The 22,370-nt window shown below is 39.9% G+C and overlaps 1 protein-coding gene across 3 annotated transcripts in view; it reads right to left on the bottom strand.

Moving 5' to 3' along the window:
• Positions 1–9,862: 9,862 nt before the first annotated feature.
• Positions 9,863–22,370, bottom strand: part of phkb (phosphorylase kinase, beta) — a 123,070-nt gene continuing 110,562 nt past the window's right edge. For all 3 annotated transcript variants that reach the window (XM_047580683.1, XM_047580682.1, XM_047580681.1), the window contains 4 exons: positions 19,219–19,348; positions 11,548–11,655; positions 11,198–11,338; positions 9,863–10,913 (listed from right to left, as the gene is read on the bottom strand). In XM_047580683.1, the coding sequence (XP_047436639.1) occupies positions 10,779–10,913; positions 11,198–11,338; positions 11,548–11,655; positions 19,219–19,348 (514 nt within the window). In that variant the 3' untranslated portion in view covers positions 9,863–10,778. The remainder of the gene's footprint in view (positions 10,914–11,197; positions 11,339–11,547; positions 11,656–19,218; positions 19,349–22,370) is intronic.

The raw sequence follows: 22,370 nt of genomic DNA, 5'->3' as shown, positions 1-22,370 counted from the left end.
AGAAACGGAGAGTATTGACATTTAGGACAGTTTGGTTCAACGTTAGGGTATAATTTCGCCAGTCAGTCATTAGAATAATGCAATCTATGGACAACCTTGAACTGAATCAGGCCATGTCTAATACAGAGACAAGATGTGTGCATACACTGTTAAGTATTTTTCCAGGTATCCTCCGGTATTATTTCTCCAACTTCTCCTTCCCATGCTGCTTTGATTTTGTCCCACGTATGAGGGCAGGTATCCAGAATTAATATGCATATTTTTGATATTGCTCTTTTGTTGAGTGGATATACATTAAGGACTAGTTACGGTAGGTCTTTGGGGGGTGGAGATGGATTCCCTGGGAAAAATTTAGAGGCAAAACTCCGGCCTTGAAGATATCGGAAGTAATGAGACTTTGGTCTCTTTGGTAGCCATTGTCGGTGAAGAGGTCTTGAAAGTAAACCAGGCCGCTTTTGTGCCATACTGCAAATGCCTGATCTATTTGAGATGGAGCAAAAACATGATTAAACATTATTCGAGAGAAACTATTTGTCAAATTAAAATGTTTTCTGAACTGACCCCAGATCTTAATTGAGTTTTGGACTACCACATTTGAGTTCAGTTCAAATGCTTTGATCTGCAGTGGGAGAGGGGCAGTTAAAACTGAGATTGGGGAGATCGGGAGTGTAGCTCTCAGTTGCATATCAGCCCAGATTGGACCTTCCTTATCCACAAACGTGGTGATCCAATATTGCAGCTTGACAGCTTGACAATATTAGCTGCCCAGTAGTAAAATAAAAAAAATAGGTAAACCCAAACCATCATCAGGCTTAGTTCTCTCCAGACTTGCCTTCGTAATACATGCAGGTTAAGTATTCCATAAGAACAAAGAAGTCAGGCGATTCAGCTGGGCAAAGTAGGATTTGGGGAGAAAAACAGGAATCATTTGAAATAAATAAAGAAATCTGGGCATTACAGTCATCTTCACTGCATTTATCCGTCCTGCCAGTGAGAATGGCAGTTTCGACCACCTATCCAAGTCAGTCTTGGTACAGTCTAAAATTGATCTGTAGTCATACTGGGAAATAACCTTAATTGAGCTTGTTATTTCTATCCCCAGGTAAGTGAATTTATCATTTTGAATTTTGAAAGGGAAATTTTCATACATTATCTGTTTTGCCAGATCATTCAATGGAAATAATAGAGATTTTGACAAGTTAACTTTATACCCTGATATGCTACTGAATTTCTGCAACCAGTGGAGAAGATGGTGCATGGTCTCAATTGGGTCTGATATTTGCAAAAACAGATCATCAGCATAAAGCAAGATTTTATGATTTATTTCACCTCTGGATATTCTCATAATTTTGTCATCTGATCTAATAGCAATTGCCAGTGGTTCCATTGTGATGTCAAACAGGAAGGGTGACAGGCAGCAACCCTACCATGTAGGAGCAGCAACCCTGCCCTTTAGGAGATCAGGCCTTTCGTCGTGACAGCAGCCATAGGTGTTGAGTATAGAACTTTGATCCACTTACAAAAATAAGACCCCATTCCAAATTTTTCTAGGGTTGCGAATTCACTTCTGTCAAATGCCTTTTTAGTGACAAGGCTTAGAATAACTTCAGGTTGTACAGTTGAATGGGGCAAAATAACACATTAAATAACCTTCTCAAATTAAAAAATGTTTGCCGTCCGGGGATAAAACCTGTTTGATCCTCATTAATAATTGTGAGAGTTTTTGTTAACATTTTATAGTTGCAGCACAGGAGGCTTATTAGCCTGTATGAGCTACACTGTACAGGGTCCTTATCTTTTTTTAAATAAGACTGAAATTGTGGCCTGAGTAAGTGTTTGCGGTAATTTTCCATTGGCCAGAGACTCTTCAGACTGATTTAAGAAGTTTTGAAGAGAATTCCTTGAAAAACTAGACAGGGAATCTGTCTTGACCTGGCGCCTTTCCTGCCTGACACGTCCTAATGGCATTCACTATTTCCTCAAGCGACAGTGGCTGCTTTAGAAGTGATTGCTCATCTGGAGAAATTTTGGGATATTGAGCAAGCCAAGAAACCAGTAAATCTCCGATGGACTACCATCTAACTCCGACTGATATAGAGTAGAATAATATTGTTTAAACTGGTCATTAATGGCCCGGGGGCTCTGAGATACCAAGTCAGCACCTGTGTTAATTACAGGGATCATTTGTTCAGCTGACTGCTGTTTAAGTTGGAGCGCTGGGAGCCTCCCCGTTCTATCTCTATGTTCATAATATACCTGTCTGGATTTTAAAATATTTTTTTCAGCTTTCCATGTCACGAGCGTATCAAATTCAGTTTGCAAAAATAGTTTCTCCTTATATAGGTCTGTCGTAGGTGAAAGAGCACATTAGGAAATTGGAAATTAGAGGTTAGAGGGAGGAGCTGTTTATCGACAATAAAATAATCAATCCTGGAGTAACTGTGATGTATGGGAGCGAAGAAGGAGAAATGCTTCGTGTTTGGATTTTTTGTCCACCAGTGGTCTGATAAGCCATAAAAACGAGTTAAGAGCCACTGCAGCTGATGAGAGAGCATTGGACCTTACACTTGATCTGTCTAGCTGGGCATTAAGGACGCATTTCAATCCTAGAATTAGTTTGTTAGGTAGGTGTTAGGAATTAAGGTCTGGGAGAGTTGAAAAAAACAATTAATAAAGAATTGTCCCAACTTGGTCCATAAATATTAGCTATTATTATAAGTGTATTAAAAGGTTTGCCCACTACAACAATATATCTGCTGTGTTCCAACGGAATCCCTTTTCTAATTAAAACTGCTGTTCCCCTTGCTTTATAATTAAAACGTGAATGATATATTTGTCCAGTCCATTTACAACTTAGTCTTTTTTGGGAATTAATGTTTAAATGTGTCTCCTGCAGCAATATTACATCAGATTTTAATGATTTCAGATGGCTAAATACCTTGCTCCGTTTAACCAAATTATTCAACCCTTTGACGCTCCAGCTAATGAACAAAACTGCTCCTTGTTAATTGTTTACATTACCTGGAACCATATTGCAACAATTTGAAATGATACGGTCCTCCATGATGACTATATCTAAGTATTTCAGTGCATATCTGAGTAAAACCATGAACCACAAATAAACCCCAAAGAAAACTGACATAGACAAACAGATAGACACAAATAAAACCCTTACCGTCCTGGACTCCTGGACTGGTCTTGCTTAAACCTAAGACTGGCCTGAAAACTCCACCCTCTCTCCTATGCACATAACACGTCTGCTCTAACTAGAACTCCTACACGAACTCTGCAAAGGGCAGAACAAAATACAGTAGGGCTTTCCTCTTAATATTATCATTGCTGCATGTGTGCTGGCTCTTCCTAATCGGTGACAGGCTGATACGTTCTTAACACTTACAGCTGGAAGATATTCCCACAGGAAAAAGGGTCATGGTGACAGATTGAGACTTAACATTAAATACTTGCATTCACGTGGTAGAAAAAAGGGAAACAGGAAAGAATAAAACATTAGGATATTTTCCCCTGCAAGTGGTGTCTACACAAACCCTTAATGTAGTAACTTATGCATAGTTATTCATCATGTGTCATCGGTCCATATTTTTTTCCTCCCTCCTTCATTTATATTCCTTAGATTACTGTAAAATGTCACTTAGCCTTGTCCATAGTTCAAACATAAAGTGCATCCAACTGTATTGTGGTGATGTTCCTCAGTCAGAATATAAAGTCAGCATGCGCAAGCTTAAATGTTGACATGGCAGCATATATTATACCTGGATACCTGCTCGCCAGCTGGGGCCATTATCTTCAGTGTAGCTGGATACAGGAGACCATGCACCGGCATTCTTCTCACCTTGGTAAAAGCTGCTCTCTTTTTTCTGACTGTGGCTGAGTAGTCTGGGTAGATGTTGAAACGCTTGCCTTTGTGGGTGATAGGACCTGCACTCGCAGCCTTTCTCAGAACATCTATTTTCTCCTGAAAGTAGTGGAACTTGACAATTAATGGCTGCGGGGCACCCCCATTCTTTGGTCTTGGCTGCAGGCTCCTATATGCGCTATCGAGCATTGGCATGTAGTTGAGGACAAGCGCTTCCTTCAACAATTCGCCCACAGATTTCTCTGGTTGTATGTTCATATGTCAAATCCCTCTCCGACTCCAGGTAGTCTGCAGTTATCTCGTCGCTGTCGGGACTCCAAATCTTCGGTCTTGTCTGCCAGTCGAGTGACTTGTGCAGTCAGCGTACTGACTTTAGTTTCAAGCGCTACAACCCGGTTAGCCTGGTCATTAGCTTCCTCCTCAAGATCATCAATGTGAGTTGAGAATGTGATGTTTTGTGTGTATACTTCTCCAATTACCTTCGTGAATTCTGTGCGTACATTCGGGATTTCTTTCCTTAAGTTACTCGCCAAGCTGTCTACTTTCTTGTGCAGTTCACCTGCAGCCGCCCCCACATGTGACTCGATCCTGGATAGCATGCTTCACTCCGTTTGTTTTATGGCTGCCATGATTGTGTTGAGATCCGATCCTGACCCCTCTTCCATGGCCGGATCCATGTCAGGCAAGTTTGAGGCTTCCGCCGCTGGCTTCGGTTGGTGAGATTTGGGAATCACAAGCAGCTTTTAATACAATTTGCTTTAGAAAACACACCTAATTTGAGGAAGTTGGGTCTTTAGAGACACGTTCGCACTGGGAATGACGGAAAGGAGAGGAGAAATATTAATTTAATGTTCAATCTAAGCAGAGCTCACAAAAATACGTCCTCACATGTCGCTGCTCACAGTTCCCCCTCCTGTCACTTTTTAAACTTCCTCAAGTGTCTCGATCTGCTGGATGGCGCTCGGTTCATCAATAAAGAACGAGGTTATTATGGCCCAGAAGTTTCTGTTCATTATCTCCTCTTTTGAGTGCTGACGTTCTTACTAGACGCTGGTCTGTTGACAATATCACATGATGGTGGTGACCGACACTGCACAGTAAATTATCCGACGTTTCTTTGAGTTGTTTTCTTTTTGCTCATGTCACTGTGTGTCACTGGTGGGACAGGCCGGAGAGGCAAGGAGACGTGAAGGTGGGGGCGTGGGGGGCGTCACAGGCAGACTGAATTGGGTAACGTTTAACGCCTTTATTATTAAAAGTGCTAAAAAGAAACATCAATATAAAGTATGACATGCTTAAATCCAATGCGTTATTTCCTAGTATTGATACAATCGATTGATTAACTTTTAAAACGATATTAGATATTAGCACAGATCATTGTAGTTGGATCGTAACACCCCTAGTCTTCACTCTAAATTTAGGTTTGCTTCCCATCGAGCAAAGAGCAGTGTTGCCAGCCTGCAGCCTGTAAACATCAAGGGGAGTGTGGGAACTGGGACTATATCTACTGTAGATCACAATCTACCAGACAATTGTAGCATCTACGCTGTGGTGGCAGAAGAAGGGCACCATGCAGCTGGACAAACGGATAATATAGGCTCTGTCAATACATAAGGCTCTGTTAATTTTTAATGATGAACCAGATTTTGTTCAAGGTCCTTGCATCTGCCAGGACCTTGTGATGTCAGGAACTCCAGCTGTGCCCCTACAACAATGTCTACCACCCTCTACACAACACCATAGTCAGGGAGAAAAGTTTGCTCAGCGACAGGTTGCTGTCCCTGTCCTGCTCCATGGACAGGTTGAGGAGATAATTTGTCCGTCAGGCCATAAGACTATACAGTGCCTCCCTATGAGGAAACAAATATATACATGTAAAGCAAAACTGGTGCTCTGTTCTGCAAAAGTGCAAATGTAGGATCTCCCAAAATCTGTGTATGTGTACACAAGCAAACTGAGGGTGCTCTGCGCAAAGATGCCCATTGCCTATCCACAAAGAACCAAACACAAAAACCAAACACTAGCAACAATAAATAATGACAACAAGAGCAACCGCTGGGCACATGAGCTCATGCTTTCACAAGTCCCATCTACCCTGCTGCAGAGTGAGCGGTGAGTAACTGTGTGGTGACACAGCTCTTCTAGTCATCTGTTAGAATAGAGGCCTAACTCAATTCAATTCAATTCAGTTTTATTTATATAGCGCCGATAACAATACAAATCATCTCAAGACGCTTCACAAAAACCAGCCTGCAACCTCCAGAGCAAGCCTGAGGGCGACGGTGGCAAGGAAAAACTCCCTTTTAACAGGAAGAAACCTTGAGCAGAACCCAGCTCATATGGAGGGACCCATCTGCCGAAGGCCAGCCACTCGGGTCGTCTGATCCCACCGAACACTTTCAACTGCTGCCAGAGCCACAGGAAGCCAGTCATCCTGTGTGTGTTTGTGTGTGTGTGTGTGTGTGTGTGTGTGTGTGTGTGTGTGTGTGTGTGTGTGTGTGTGATAGAGAGAGAGAGGGAGAGAGAGAGTCTAGCCGGGAAGGGGTCTCTTGTCTCTCAATTTTCTGCCCCGATTGAAGTGAATGAGTGGCCATTCTGTTGCTCAGCTGAATTTCTTCTCCTTTGCTTCACAGCAAGGGTGGACCGTGAAACTGAAATGGCAAGATTGTGAAATCCTTTGATGTCAATGTTAAAACTTACATAATCTTTTTGTGTCTTTTTTATTTTGGTCATTTTGATTTGGCATTCAGAAGAAAGCATCATTTCCATCACACCACAAAAATGGGTTTTTGAAACATAATTTCTAACATAACCAAAGTTTTCAAAACATTTAATGAAAATTCACAAATAGATATACCCAAATGTATAATTGTATTTATTTTAAGCATTTTAAAGAAATAGTTTTCCATGTCTTAGATGACAAACACCTTTTAACTGTTTTACTGAGGCCTTTCAATCAAGTTCTTATATGGCACAATCCTGTGTTATTATTATGAATTTTAGGTAAAAATATGTGTTGTAATGGAGATGAGATTGTGAGGTGGAAAAGACATCACATGTTGGAAATGACATGTAACCCAGAGTATTGCAAAGCAGAGGTTTTATTATCCTTGACGCAAAATAACATCTTTGAAACATAAAGTTTCACATTTAATCAGATGGTAAAAATTTCCTGCTCTCTGCGTGCTAAAAACTACAAGCAAGTTCTAAAAGTCGGACTGGCTGTTGGAACATGAACGGTTTATGGTGATGAAACACAACCCATATATTTTTCTATTTTCAAATAACATGTTGAAAATTTAAACTAACAATCCTTCTGAAATTGGTGGCTATAAACCCATAAACAAACTGTCACATTTGCATATGGATGTTTTCCTTTATACTTCAATAACAAGAGAAGAGCATATATCTGCCCAAACTGTAGGATCCAGCATCATATTCTTCTTTGTAACTGGCTGAGGTTCTGGGACTAAGAATATTTTCAGGTAGGTACCAGATCATGTCCTCTCTCAATGGCCAGAAAAACTGATTGATGGTTTTTTACCAAAGCCCAGCTGTCAGAGTCACCATCCCTTATGATGCCTAGATAAGGATCCCCATCATATGTCACCACACACCATTTTCCAATCAGTCCCTCATGAAGGTCTTCAGTGGGCTGTGCTATGGTGATAGGCAAGCTTGTGGATGCTTGTGGAGTGTCAGTATCACCTGCTACTTATTATGTCTTGGAAACGAAACCATCTGCAAAGCTGGGGCTCTAAGCAAAATCAACTTAGGATATGCCAAGAAATTTGCCCTGCAGAGACAATGTACGGGTGCACATTGTTGCACGCACTAAATATTAATAAACATGATCTGGATGTGGTGAAAATTACCAGATATATCTGCATTGCATATCCTTCTCAGTGACATACATCAGCTTCACAGCATGGCTGTTTTGAGAGTTGCTCATACAGCACCCTTCTATTTGGAAGATCAATGCCTTTTACCACTATTGAGTCAGCTTGCTGCTTAGCAGCTGCACCAATCCCATCTGCTTGGCCCTTTCCATGCCCCGCCTCTAGAAAGTTCCATGTGATCCCTTTGAATACAATCTGAAAGGGAACAAAAGGGGACACTCGTGCCACGTGGTAGCCCTTGCGTCGCTAGCATAGCCAGACTGCTGGAAGAACACAGGGCGCTGATTTCAGCTGAGTTTAAAATGACTTTCACGTCTCTGGAGCAGAAACTGGTTCAAACCGAGGCCACTATAGAAGACCACAGCCGATGCATTGTCTCAGTCGAGACCAGCGCTAACATATTGGAGCAGAGGATGCACATGCTGGAGAACAAGTGTGCAGCGCTGGCTAAGGCAGCTGATCTAGCGCCGGAGTTGGAGGAATAGCATAAAAATTCACTGGCTTGCCAGAGTCCATCGAAGGTCCCCGACCTACGGCCTTCTTTTCGGATCTGCTTGTTGAGGTATTGAGGTAAACATTACAGTCTCCCCTTGAGCTGTGCAGGGCTCATAGAGCAGGAGGAAAGCCTTGGGCTGTCATCATCTACTTTCACTGCTACCAGACAAGAAAGTTGGTCATTCGAGAGGCACGGTAAACTTCAGTTCCAGGGGAAGCTGATTCGGATCTTTGAAGATTACGCTCCTGAGGTCCTTGAGCAATGCTCAAGATACTGTTAAGCCTGTTATGTCAAGCCTATATAACCTGGGCCTGAAGCCATCTCTGCTGTTCCCAGCTAGGCTGATGATCATGCTGAAAGACGGGTCTTGTAAGGGATTCTCATTTTCAGCGGAAGCCTCCAACTTCGTGGAGTCTTATCAACAGGAGTCGCCAACCCAATCTGACGCGCCATGAGCCAAAGCCAAAGACTGAGAATGGTCACAGTTGGTATATCACCTGGTTTCACCTAGAAGCCATAGGGACCTCTTATCTATGGAAGCCCTACCAGGTAAATGCTTTGGACACTTCTGTATTCTATCAAGGGCAACTTGTTTATGAGAAAGGTGGACCAGGGCTAGCTGTTAAGAGCAAACTTTACTGATGCATCATACATGTTCATTACTAAGTTTAAGCTCAATCAGGAGTTGTTACTTTACTGATATTTTGTTGGGACTGTTCCCTCATATGTTTGATTATACAGGCGTTTTTGTTTATGTTATTTTTCTCCATCCTTAGTGGACATTGGTTTATTACTACTATTGCTTCATGTGGCACTTTGAAGACATCCTACATGTAATGACTTAATAATTTCTTCAAAATATTTTTTCACTGCCTTAATGCATTTTATCTTTTTTACTACTGTCATTTTTACTATATTATTAATTTATTTCTCTTAACTGTTCATTTATTATACCATTCAGTCTCATTTAGACTGCCCTCAAGAGGCGTCATGCACTTGATTAGATTGCTTCACAGTTATATAACGTTGTTTAAAATAAGATACTGTTTCTAGTTCATGCTCATAATGGGCTTACAGTTGTCATGCATGGGAAACCGAGACCTTGTGAAAAGGTGGGAGACTAGACTAAAGTTAGAGAGTGCTAATGTGCTGGATAGGTGGAGTTCCCTTTTTAATGAATCCTCATTGTTTTGAAGGAGATAAAACGAAGCATGACTTATTATCTTATATTACAAAAATATTAATAATCACCAACAACACAGTAGATTTACTTAACCTTGACTGACAGGTTTCTCATTTATCTTCTCTGGCTTTTACCCTCGAGTGTGTGTAATTGATAGGAGCTGAAAGCAATTCAGAGGAATGCTCACAATGTTCATGGCAAACAGTTTCCATTGTCATGCAGCAGTCTCTGCATATATAAAGGCAACAGGACATAGTGTTCCTTCTAAGAGAAACACATTACAGTACAACAAACACCTGACCATGAAGGATTTTCAGCAGAATAACACATTGTACTATACAACACATGCAAACAAATTTTAAATTATGTGCAGTGGTTGTCATCTCCCCCAATGCAAAGACCCACACAAATTTTGATGGAGGTTTATGAACAAGCTTTATTTTGATGAAGGTTCATTATTTTTTCTTTTATCAATCATATATGAAATTAATGGATAATAATCTGCTTCATTTTCAGTGATGAGTTCCACATGGCTAAAGCCCCAGAGAGCCAAATGCACAAATACAGTATGAGGAAACACAACACAACACAACACAACACAACACAACACAACACAACACAACACCTATGACCTTGTCACTGTGTAACAGTGCATTGGTATACTAAATGCAGCCAAACAACGTAGCATATTAGCTTTGGACAGATCCAGGCAATACGTCTCCCCCCTTTTAATCATCCAGGCTAAATTAAGCCGAAGCTCTCTTAAGGATGAGTGGCTGGATGGATGCATGGATGGACTAAGAAAATATTGTTTTAGCTGTCAACAAGCTAAGTGGCATTATGACTCATATCTGAAGAATATTTGCTTCTGAGTGAAACACAAACTGGATGTGGATGTACACAATCTACAGTGGCATACAGGGCAAACACAGCTAGCTAATTGCTGTATGTAGTGGCATTAGCCTGTAACAAACTCAACTGACAATTCATTTTAAAATCAAATTATGGATAAGCACATGTGAACTCCAAACTTGTGATACTGTGAGTATTATCACAGTATCACATGGCATTTTTATTAGCATTTTTCATTTACATTTGTATTGTATTTGTAACCCCAAGATCTAATGTTACACACATGATGTATTACATTCATGTCAATTGGATTTTTCTTGCAGCTTCTAAAAAGGAAGTACAGGCAGTGCAGAAGAAAGACTGGAGAGGTTGGAGCTCATTGTCAGAATAAATGAGAATGTTTGCAGTAGGCCTCAAAGGACAATTGATGACTGCACTGTAGCTGGTTGTGTTTAGGGTCAGAGCACTTTAAATCTAACTAACAGAGCATGGATCGTCCTTGCAGGGCTTGACATCTCCCTGCAGCAACTGGATCATCACAGCCTTGGTCAGGTAGCTGGAGGTGCCTCTCTTTCCCACTGGTGGTGTGTTGTAGAATGCCTCCATATCCTGAGACAAACACATGTCAACTCACAAGGGTACAGATGAGGAAATATCTTCTTCTTCTTTTTTTTTTTTTTTAATTGATCAGTTAAATGTGTCTGCGATTAAGAAACTTCAGAAATCTAATAATGCTTTAATGAAGCAGATAAGGGCAATTCTGGCCTAATTTAATTAAGTCATTCCTCATTTAAATAATCAGTGTGTAGCTCCAACAATAGGTTTATATTAGTGTATGCTCTTTAAAGGAGAAAATGGGAATATATATATAGCCTGAGAGGAAGACACTCTACCTGTTTCTCCATTCCTTCTGAGCAGCTGCGATCTCTCTGGAAATCTTTAAAGGCTTCCTTCACGAGGCCATCCAGATCCACCTTGTCACTGAACTCCAGCTCTGGGTTTCTTTCCAGCAATATGGATACCACCATCAGCAACTATTCAAATAGCAGAGACAAGACAAGAAGAACATATTAACAGATGTAAAAATTATCAGAAGGAACATTAGAAATAACACATACCACATGCATAACCACTTGTGTAATTAAAAACAAAATCCATTCAATTTGTGCTAAGTTAGCTTCACTTATTTTGAGGCTGTAGTGTTTGGTTTGCGCTGGTGGTGTTGGGCTGTGGGTCCGTTTACCTCCACTATGATTTGTCGGTACTCAGGCAGGACTACGTTCTTCAGCGTGTCTTCCACCAGCAGGGAGAAGTTCATCTCATACATGGTCATGTCAGACAGTGTAGGTTGCTAAAGAGAAAATATAAATATCATATGTGGTATCTATATATTGTATCTATCAAAGTATCCATTGTAGGTATTTAAAACACTTGTGTTATTAGCTGAAGACTGACTCTAAAGAATTATGGTAGCTGTATAAAAGTTCCATTTAATTATGTTGGCTGTACTCCAATAAAAGTGGATGATTTGTTTAGTGTTTTGAAAAAAGTTAATGTTAAGGATTGTGTGAGTAAGAGTGTGTAGGTGAATGGCACAAGTCACTTTCTGTACTTGAAACTGTGTACCTTCTTTGACCTTGATTATTGAACAGTCAACAGCAAATAGAATTTTTTCACAGCTTGCTTTAATTAAAATCACCAGACTGATGGATATGACAGAGATTTTGCCTGGAAACAATAAATATTGAAGGTTGTCTCTTTCTTTAAGCCCATAAGAAACCACAAGTGGAGAGTCTGCTTTAGGTGCAGACTTCACAGTGTTCAATGCTGATTTAATATTGTGTGTGCATTCTGACCACTTGAGTTGTTACATAATGCACATATGCATTGCCAATACCCAAAACTACCACGTGATTTTTAAGCAATGATGGTGAACATGTGTACTCATATCCACCTTCAGCTCAATACAGCTAAAACCAAAGAGATGATAATGGATTTCTGGAAGTCCAGTCCCCACAGTGCGTGTATAGAGGTGGGTCATACCTATAAGGACCTATAAGTACCTGTATCTACAGTTGTTTTACAAACTAGTCTGGTCGGCTAACATAGATTTAGCTAGTCCTGGGTTGTATGACCAAAAATGTATATCACTGTATTTTTCAAAATTCTGACAGTATCATGGTATTTCACGGTATTTTTTTTCATGCATAATCACGTGTTCATAATATTTTCTATTGGTTGAGAGAGGAATTAATGCAGTCGACTGACTAAGGATAGACTGTTTTGAGTAAATATTGTAGAATAATCCCACACAAGTAGTAAAACGGGTTTGCATGGCCCCGTGTTAACGCTGCCTAAAATAAAAAAAAAAGTAAATAAATGTTACCAAGATGAATTGTGACTATGACTGTAATGTCAATAGCAGCGCAATCGGCTACCATAATAATTCTAGTCTATGCACATTTTTTTCATAATTCATAAAAAGATAAAATTGGGGACATTTTAAGGGACAACTTTATTTATTTTATTTTATTTTATAAATCTGTTTATTGAATCACATCATGTTACATGAACTTTAGAAATACATGTGCGATTTATTTTTTAAGTAAACAAACATACAAACAAGTAAAAAACTAAACAAAAAACAGACAAAACAAAACAAAACAAAAAAAACACCCCTACCCCAGTTGGTCTGTTTTTCAAACAGAATATCTCATCAACCACCTTATATTTGTACATTCATATTCATGTAAGAGCACAGCTATACAGAAAAGAATGTGTTGTTCATTCGGTTGTAGCTACATTATCAAAATATGAGATAAAGGGCTGCCATGTAGTACAGAATTTCTCAGTTGACCCTCAGAAGGAAAATGTTATCTTTTCTAATTTAAAGAATGACATTAGGTCAGCCTGCCAAGACTGCTCTGCTGGGGGTTTAGGCAATTTCCAGTGCAGAAGGATATGCCTGCGGACAATCAGAGAGGCAAAGGCTAAAACATTTAATGTCTGCTTACTGAATTTGGAGTAATTTGAGGGAACACCAAAAATAGCAATGAGTGGACAGGGAGAGATAGCTATACCTAGTACTTCTGATATGATCTTGAAAAAGCTCTTCCAGAACCATGTTAGCTTCGAGCATGACCAGAAAGTATAGGCTAAGTCAGCTGGGACAAAGGCACATCTGTTCCAAGCTGTAAGAATCTCCAGGGGTCACAGCTTCCATAGTCTACCATGAAAGATTGTAGTGTTGCCGCCATTTTTGATAAAATGGTCACTCTAGGGCTTGAGCGATCTGACTGTTCATTACACAATTTAGGTCTCCTCCTAAAATCAAATAGTGCATATCCACATTTGGAAGTGAAGATAAAAGTGTGGCCATGAACTGGCTGTCATCAATATTAGGAGCGTGTACACAGACTAAAACAACAGGCAAATGTAACAGTCTGCCCGAGACCATGATAAAGTGTCCCTCGTCAGTGCAAAAACACCACCGTCGAACATCACCCCCCAGGAAAGGAAGGCGCTAGTGTCACTGTAGAAGGATTGGGACATCACAATCCTTCCTGCTGACAAAGGGAGATGCACAGTGGTGTTAAACACAGTGGACTACCACACAAAAATGGACAACCTCCTCAACGACAAGGACACATGAGAAACTGAGACGTGACCCAACCAACATCTACAAAACCAGAATAATAAACTACCTACAACAGCTGGAGAAGGAGATGGCCATCGACAGACTCCTTTATTACCGTCTGTACCCAGGAGAAGCTACACCATGTATTTATGGACTCCCCAAAATACACAAGGGGGCCCCAGCAGTATAAACTCAGTCACATACAACATTGCCAAGCATTTGGGATCCATCCTGGCTCCGTTAGTAGGCAACACCCCACACCACATCGAAAACTCCAGGGATTTTGTGAACAAAGTCAAGAACGTCACACTGGACCCAGAAGAAACCATCATGTCCTATGATGTCACCTCACTGTTCACCTGCATTCCCACCAGAGAAGCCACAGATGTAGTAATGGAAAGGACAAGGAGGGATAACATATCAAACAAACTGTAAAAACATGTGGATATCCCAACTGGACCTTTGTCAAAGGCTCAAAAAGATATCCCAGGAAGGACAGGAAAGAGGAGCACAGCAGAAGGAGGAACATCACCATCCCCTACATAGCTGGTGCGTCAGAGACACTGAGGAGAATTTTCGGAATGCACTGTATCCCAGTTTATTTCAAACCTGGCAACACACTAAGACAGAAATTGGTCCACTCCAAAGACAAAACACCCAGACAAAAACAGAGTAATGTAATGTATGCTGTTCAGTGTAGTGAGGAATGTGCAGACTTCGACATTGGAGATTGGAGAGGAGTAAAGGAAGCCATCTATGTCAAAGTGGAAAAACCTTCTTTAAACAGAGGAGGTGGACTGAGATTTCATTTACCATCTATTTATAATTTAGTTTTGACTTCTGTGCCCAAGAAGTTTCAACACCATTCACACCTTGAGCCTCCAGGCTCCCATTGACTACGCTACAAGCTACAGCTGGCTACAAGTCCAGCTGACCGTTCGTCAGCTGCTCAGGCTTCAAAATAAATGTGAAATTAAGAAGACAATCTGTCCATGGAAAAATGTATTTTTCAGCAGACATGTTAGTCACTACAAGACTAAAGTAACAAAGCAGTTTAGTGTTTACATGTGCGCTATTTATTCGGTTTGGGCATCTCCACGATCTCCATAAGCGTTGACAGTACTAGAAAGTTTCTCCGTTGCTAGGTTGTTACTAAGGCTCGGGCTACTTGCTGGAGTAGTAAACTGTGTTCCGTCACTCATAGGAGTCTACTGCCCTTGCTAAAATGACGTTAAAGCACATCCTCCCAGGTGATGTTGCTTAATTACAGTCAGGTACTATGTTTTCTGGTATAAACTGAATCTTTTTTGAAATCAAAATAGCTGCCTATTAAATAAATAGCTCATTTATCTTGAGGTGCATTTCCTGTAGGAAAACAATGTCAGCCCTGAAGAGTTTAAGATGCTGAAAATCTTTTACTCTCTTTACAAGGCCATTTAACCCTCTCACATTCCATGAGATGAATTTAACTTGTAGCTTATCTGTCCTATTAGGAATAGTCTCTTCATTCATATATAGGTCTACCAATATAACAAAGGAAGTAAGCCATCTGCACTCAAAACAGTGGGTACTCACAATATTTGTATCCCAAGGGTTTGACCAACATACCCTCCCATATTTCCCATCCCAAAAAGAAAAACAGAGGGAAAAAAAACAAAAAAAAAAACAAAACAAAACAAAACAAAAAAAAAAACAACTCAGCAGCATTACAGCATTTCTCCAGCACAATTACACTTCCAACGATGGAGTAGAGTGGTTGACCAAAGTAAGAAGCCGCAGGAACTTGCTCCCATGATTGAACCCATACATTGCACATGCAAACTATAATAGAACATCATGTAATGTTAAATTTCACTCTACACTCTACAAATTCACTCGAACATTTTCAGAGTACTTGACACAGAAGTCTCCTTTAAGTTTTAATAATGCAGAACATGAGTCACGCAGTCTATTAATTATGTGAGATCAGCGTTGGCTATCACCCACCCTGTTTAGTGTTAGTATATCTCAAACATTTCAGCTGGTTGGCACCCGTGAACCTTGTTCTTCACCACTGGTTGGAAAGTTCTTTTCAAAGAATCCTTCTCCCGCAGTGGGAGTGTCAAAGTGATGCCTGTTGCCGTTGACAGTGATACAAAGACGAGCCGGATTGCACAGAGAAAAGGCGATTCCAGCGGCGTAAAGCTTAGCTTTAAGGATGGCTCGGGGACATTGTCCCGCTGCGGGCTTCAGGGTGTAGTATATGGTCCTCTCCTTTTATTCTTAGTGTCTCTTTTCTGTTTTTGGGGATGTATACAAAGTTTAAAGGTTAAAAGGTCATGTACCAGTTGTCAGCTCGTAAAACTACTAGAGTAAGGAGATGAGTTGGCAACCATATATAAGGAGTCTGTAGGAGCTGAATGAGAGAGAGGATTTGACAATTGGCTGGAAGCTCTCTCAGATTCGGCAAGAGTATGACACTGATCTTTCTTGTAATAAACCTTTCTGAATGCAAGAGAAGACTTGTCAGCGGTGATCACTTCTTTCTTCAGCACACTTCAGCACATCAATATACAACAAGGGAGAGTGTACTGTGCGCTCTGTCTAGCTCTGGTGGTTCAGAGAAGATGTCCTTTCCAATAACTGTCTGAAGAATCCACAAGATGAATTCCACAGGGGAGACCCCCTCCAGCCCCGTTGGTAAGCCAACGACTTTCAGGTTTTGCTGTCTGCAGCGATTCTCAAGATCCTCCGTTTTGGATGCTAGCGCCGAATTAGCTTTCTCCAGCTTACCAACTCTTGTGGTTAGCACAGCTAACTCATCACCTTGGTACGGGTGGTTAGCGTGCTCTCAGTGGTCGTTATCTTTTGGTTGTGGGAGTCCAGTACAGCGCTGATGGTTTCAAGTGACGTCTGTATAGGCATGAGGGTGATCTCCAGCAACGCAGATGAGGTTCTGTTTTAGTTCTGCAATCAAACTTGCCCTGTGCTTGTCAAGTTCTTGTACGAGGCTAGTAAGGGTTAGCAAGTCCTCCACGTTAGCCATTGTTGCTCCCTGAACTGGGGAAGAGGCTCCTTTGTACCTGTAGCTGCTTCCTCCTCGGCATCACATATCAGTGACTTGATTAAAAAAAATAGGCAAATTAACTTATTTTGACGAGTTAACAATGTGAAAAAGGGTAAACGCTGAAATAGTCCACGAGTTGAAGAAAAAGAGAGAGTTGTCCCACAGCATGATCTTCCACTACACTGCTCAGCCGGAAGTCCGTCTAGGGGACAACTTTAGCTGAAGGACAGTTTTGTCATAGTGTTTGATGGTTTTTGTGACTGCACATGAGGACATTCAAAATTTTTGCACTTTTCCGTCCGGACTGACTGACCTTCAGTCCTTAAAGTAATGATAGGCGGTTGTTTCTTTTTACCTAACTGATTAGTTCTTGCTGTAATATAAATTGTGTATATATTGTGTGTGTGTGTGTACAGCAGGTAAAATAAGGATTGAACTCTAAAGGAGCTATTGATATGAAATTTTCACCAGGTGTTAGTGACAACCAAAACAAATAAGTTCAGAAATTGTGTATTGTTATTGTTATGTGTAATAATGTAAAATAACAGAGGGAAAAATATTGAACACATGCAGAAAGGGAGGTGGAAAAAAGCATGGAAAGCCAAGATACCAGCTGAAATCTATCAGTGATCAGAAAGTCATTCTGCCCCTTGTCTGTGCAAATGAATATCAGCTTGGTCAGTCCAAACCGATGTCCTATAAAAAGGTGTGTCATTACCAAGGTGTCACACAAGGAACATCTCATCATGAGTAAAAGCAAAGAACTCTCTCAAGACCTTTGCAACCTTATTGTTGCAAAACATTCCGAACGTTCCAGTGACCACTTTTGGGGCCATAATCCGGAAGTGGAAATAACATAATTCAACCATAAACCAGATTTCACAGAGGAGTGAAAAGAGTTAACAGAAGAGTTGTGCAAGAGCCAAGGACCACTTGTGGAGAGCTTCAGAAAGACCTGGAATTAGCAGGTGCAATTGTTTCAAAGAAAACAATTAGCAATGCACTCAACTGCCATGGCCTGTATGCACGCTCACCATGCAAGACTCCATCTCTGAAGAAAAAACATGTTGAAGCTCATGTTGAAGTTTGCTGCACAGCATTTGGACAAGCCTGTAAAATACTGTGAGAACATAGTCTGGTCAGATGAGAGCAAAACTGAACTCTTTGGATGCGATAACACACACCATGTTTGGAGGACAAAATGCACTGCACATCACCCCCCAAACACCAACTGACAGTGAATTATGGAGGTGGAACATCATGATGTGGGGCTGTTTTTCTGCATATGGTACGAGCAAACTTCATATAACTGAAGGGAGGATGAATAGAAAAATGTACCGAGATGTTCTTTAGAAAAATCTGCTGCCATCTACCAGAATGATGATGATGATGAAACGAGGGTGGACATTTCAGCAAGACAATGAACCCAAACACAGAGCAAAGGAAACTCTCAACTGGCTTCAGAGAAAGAAAATAAAGATTCTATAATGGCCCAGTCAATCATCTGACTTGAATCCAACTGAAAATCTATGGAAAAAACTGAAAATCAGAGTTCATAGAAGAGGCCCATGGAACCTTCAAGATTTAAAGACTGTTTGTGTGGAAGAATGGGCCAAAATCACACCTGAGCAATGCATGCAGCTAGTTTCTCCATAAAAGCTGTCATTACCAAGAAAAGCTTTTGTATAAAGTATTAAATAAATATCAGCAAGCTTGTTCAATACTTTCCCCCTGTGTCATTTTACATTATACACATAACAGAATTTCTGAACTTAATTGCTTAGATTTCTTTCTGTGTATGGATTACTTGGGTTAATTTCATGTCAACAACACGTTTAGAAACATGTTTACTATGAAAATTGTGATGAGTTCAATACTTATTTTACTCGTTGTACATATCTATATATATTTGATGTCTTCAGTATGTATCTACAATATAGGAAGTAGTAAAACCATGACAGCCAGCAAGCACAGTATGAGGACACTGAAACTGAAGCAACTAAATGGATTACAGCTATCATTGATTTTCATTCCAGATTACATGTAAAATACTTCTCAAACGACAGTTAATGGAAACATCTTGATGAGGTACATTGCTGGACAGATATGTTGTGTATCTGATCCATGTTTGAGGACTGTTGCACCAGTACTTGAACTAACCACGAGGAAAATGATTCCATGAGGCGTAAGAGACACATTGCTCCTGCAGCAGTGTCAGAGGAGGCGAGTACCTGTGGGAGGTGAGTCTCAGCGACCACAATACCATTGGGGGTCCTCTCCAGGATCTGCCACACACGATCATAAAAGCCCAGAGGGGTCCTGTTCAGAGAGCCATCGATCTGACGCCTGTTCAGCCAAGACCTGAGAAGATGTGGTAGAGTAAATGGTCTTTGAGTGCATGTGTTTTATACTAGATAGGATAAGATAAAGCTTTAATAATTATGTAGGGGAAATTGGGTCATGGCAACAGCTGATAATGAGATATGAATGCAGACAAGATAAAAAATAAAAGAATTAAAAGTAAAACAATTATACAAAAATAAAATGCATGAAGATAAAGACGGTTTTATGAGTTGAAGGAAAGGATTAACCAGAGATAATGTTCTTAGTTGTGCCTGTTTCACTCATTCAAATACTTGGAAATTATAAATTTCAACCCTAGTGTTGTTGCTGGTCATAAGAAGACTTTTTTTTACCTTTTCAAAATAAAAATGTTTCATGCAGAAAATAAAGATTGATGAATTTACCATTTCCTTGCCTTTATGCGGTATACAAATGTAAACATGTATTTAGACCATTAGTACATAGGTGCTGATTCAGGCACTAATCAACATACACATTAACACATTAGACTTCTTCATGTTACCTAATAAAGCAGTAACACCCAATGTTCACTCAAAATTATTATTATTATAACTTTTTTATTCATTTAATTTAAGTCTCGAATCTCATCTTCTACGGGGGTTGCAGCGGGGGTTGCTGGAGTCTATCCCAGCTGCCATCGGGCTAGAGAGGGGAGAGGCGGGATGTAGCAACTCATAATGTAATAAAATCATGACCACATAACGTAATGGATGTACGACTTTGCACATAATGTAATAATGTAATAATTTATTACATCATGAGCCTTACTGGTGCCACTCATAATGTAATAACAGTCCATAACGTAATAATGGCTCATATTGTGATAAAGGTTTGCATTATCATGCTGTCACCCCTGTCTCTCTGTCACAATGTCGGCAAAACTTAGATGCAAATACCTCTGCCCCCAATACATATACGTAACAAGGAAGAGAGCATTTTTTTTTGTTAACTAAATACAGGACACAATACTAAGTGAACACTCTTTCCTTCCATGCCACCTGAAGAAGACCTTCCAGTTGCTGTCCTAATGCCACTTAAATAAAGACTTTTAAGCATTGTTTTCCTACTACTTTCATTAAATATATGATAGCAGCCTGCCAGGCCTGTGTGTAAACACAAATACCCAAGTAAAAACATAAGTCCAAATAAATTTAACTAAACAATATGCATAAATAATACATGATCATAAATGGATTACGATAATGCAGCAGTTTTCTCACAATATGAGGCATTTCTACATTATGAGCTGTTATTACATTATGAACGGCACCAGTAAGGCTCATAATGTAATAAGTTATTACATTATGTTCAAAACCATTATTAAGTTATGTTCTCATGATTTTATTACATTATGAAATTTTATTACATTTAAGTAATTACATTATAAGCCATTATTACGTTATGACTTGCTACACAGGGTACACCCCGGACAGGTCGCCAGTCTATCTCAGGGCCAACACAGACAAAAACAATCATTCGCACTCACATTCCACCCGAGACCACCCTGTATCTGGTTTAAAAAAGTAATTTAATTTCAGCAGTTTTCATTTGGGCTCTTTAACAACCTGTGTTTTTCATCTCTGTTATTGTCCATGGTCAATGGCGCATCCAAGAAGTTTCTTTGTTCTACAGTTAGTTGGGGTAGATTGAGGTTGATGGAGGGCTGAATGTCATGAGGATTTGGGTTGGTAGTTGTTGATTTTTTTTTTTTTTGTAAAAGCTGTAAAAGATTTGATTAATTTCTTGTGGTGCTTGAGGTTCTTTGCGGCTTGAATCCTGAAATGAATTTTCTCTTATTTCTCTCTTTTGCTGTTGCATTGGAGTTGATTTGCAAGAAATTTGCATGAATTGTTGTTACGTTCAAAATTTTGGTATCTGAACCAAGAATTAAGTATTAATTCAGTTTTTTCTTTGTTTGTTTTTGTTTGTTTGTTTTGATAAGATATTTTCTGATTATAGTTTCACATTTTGTAGCTGGGTCCATAATTGTTCATTTGGCTTCGCAGACTATTGTTCTGTTAATTCTTTAATCTTATCCTCAATGTTTTTTTTTTCTGCTTGTTGATCCTTCTGCTTCCTTCTGCATAGGAGTAAGATATCATTTTCCCTCTGATTACGGCTTTTCCAGTATCCCAGATCAGAGATGTAGATAAATTTGGAGAGTCATTTATTTCCAAAGTGTACTTCCATTCTTTCCTTATTAACGAGTCAAATTCAGGATCCCTCAGTTATGAGGTGTTCATGATCACTGTTATAATAGGGTGTATACAGGTGTTGATTCTTAGCACGACAGAGTTGTTTGACAGAAAAAAAATCAATTCTAGAAAAGGAGTGGTGTACTGGGGAAAGTGTATTCCCTGTTTGTCGGGTTTTTGGATCTCCAACCATCGCCAAGTCCAAACTCATCCATGTATTCTTTGAGGACTTTAGCTGATTGTGATTTTTTTTTGTGTGTGTCAAGTTATGGGACTGATCTAGAGAGGGATTCAGGACTGTGTTAAAGTCCCCTCCAATGATTGTGGTTGGGGTGACTGATATGTCAGATAATTGAGAAAAGACTTTGTGGAAGAAGACTGGATCATCGTTATTTGGAGCATATATGTTTACAATTGTTTACAATTTATTAAAGATCATTTTGTTTAAGGTAAATAAGAGTCTCTTGTGGACCAAAATGGAGACTCCTCTTGAAAATTTTTGGTTGGAATTCGGACAGTGATTTTTTTTACTGAATCTTGTAGGTGAGTTTCCTGAATGAAGAATGTATCTGCTTTTAATTTGGAGATATAATCCACAGAGACATTGAGAGAGAGCATTCAGTCATTCTCTGTAATAGTGCTGAGAAGGTTCTGTGTGTGACTCCTTCTACTGCTATCAGTATGTATGGACTTATGGTCTGAGTGAAATCTGGAGGTGAATGTTGGAATAACTGATTATGTCACAGACAATGTCATAAAAATGTAACAACAAGAGCATCAGTACCTGAAAAAGAACAGTTAACTTATTAACATGAGCAACACAA

The sequence above is a fragment of the Mugil cephalus genome, chromosome 3, assembly GCF_022458985.1.
Source record: "Mugil cephalus isolate CIBA_MC_2020 chromosome 3, CIBA_Mcephalus_1.1, whole genome shotgun sequence".
Taxonomy (NCBI): domain Eukaryota; kingdom Metazoa; phylum Chordata; class Actinopteri; order Mugiliformes; family Mugilidae; genus Mugil; species Mugil cephalus.
Note: the sequence above shows the minus strand (reverse complement) of the source record. Positions and strands in the feature narration are given on the sequence as shown.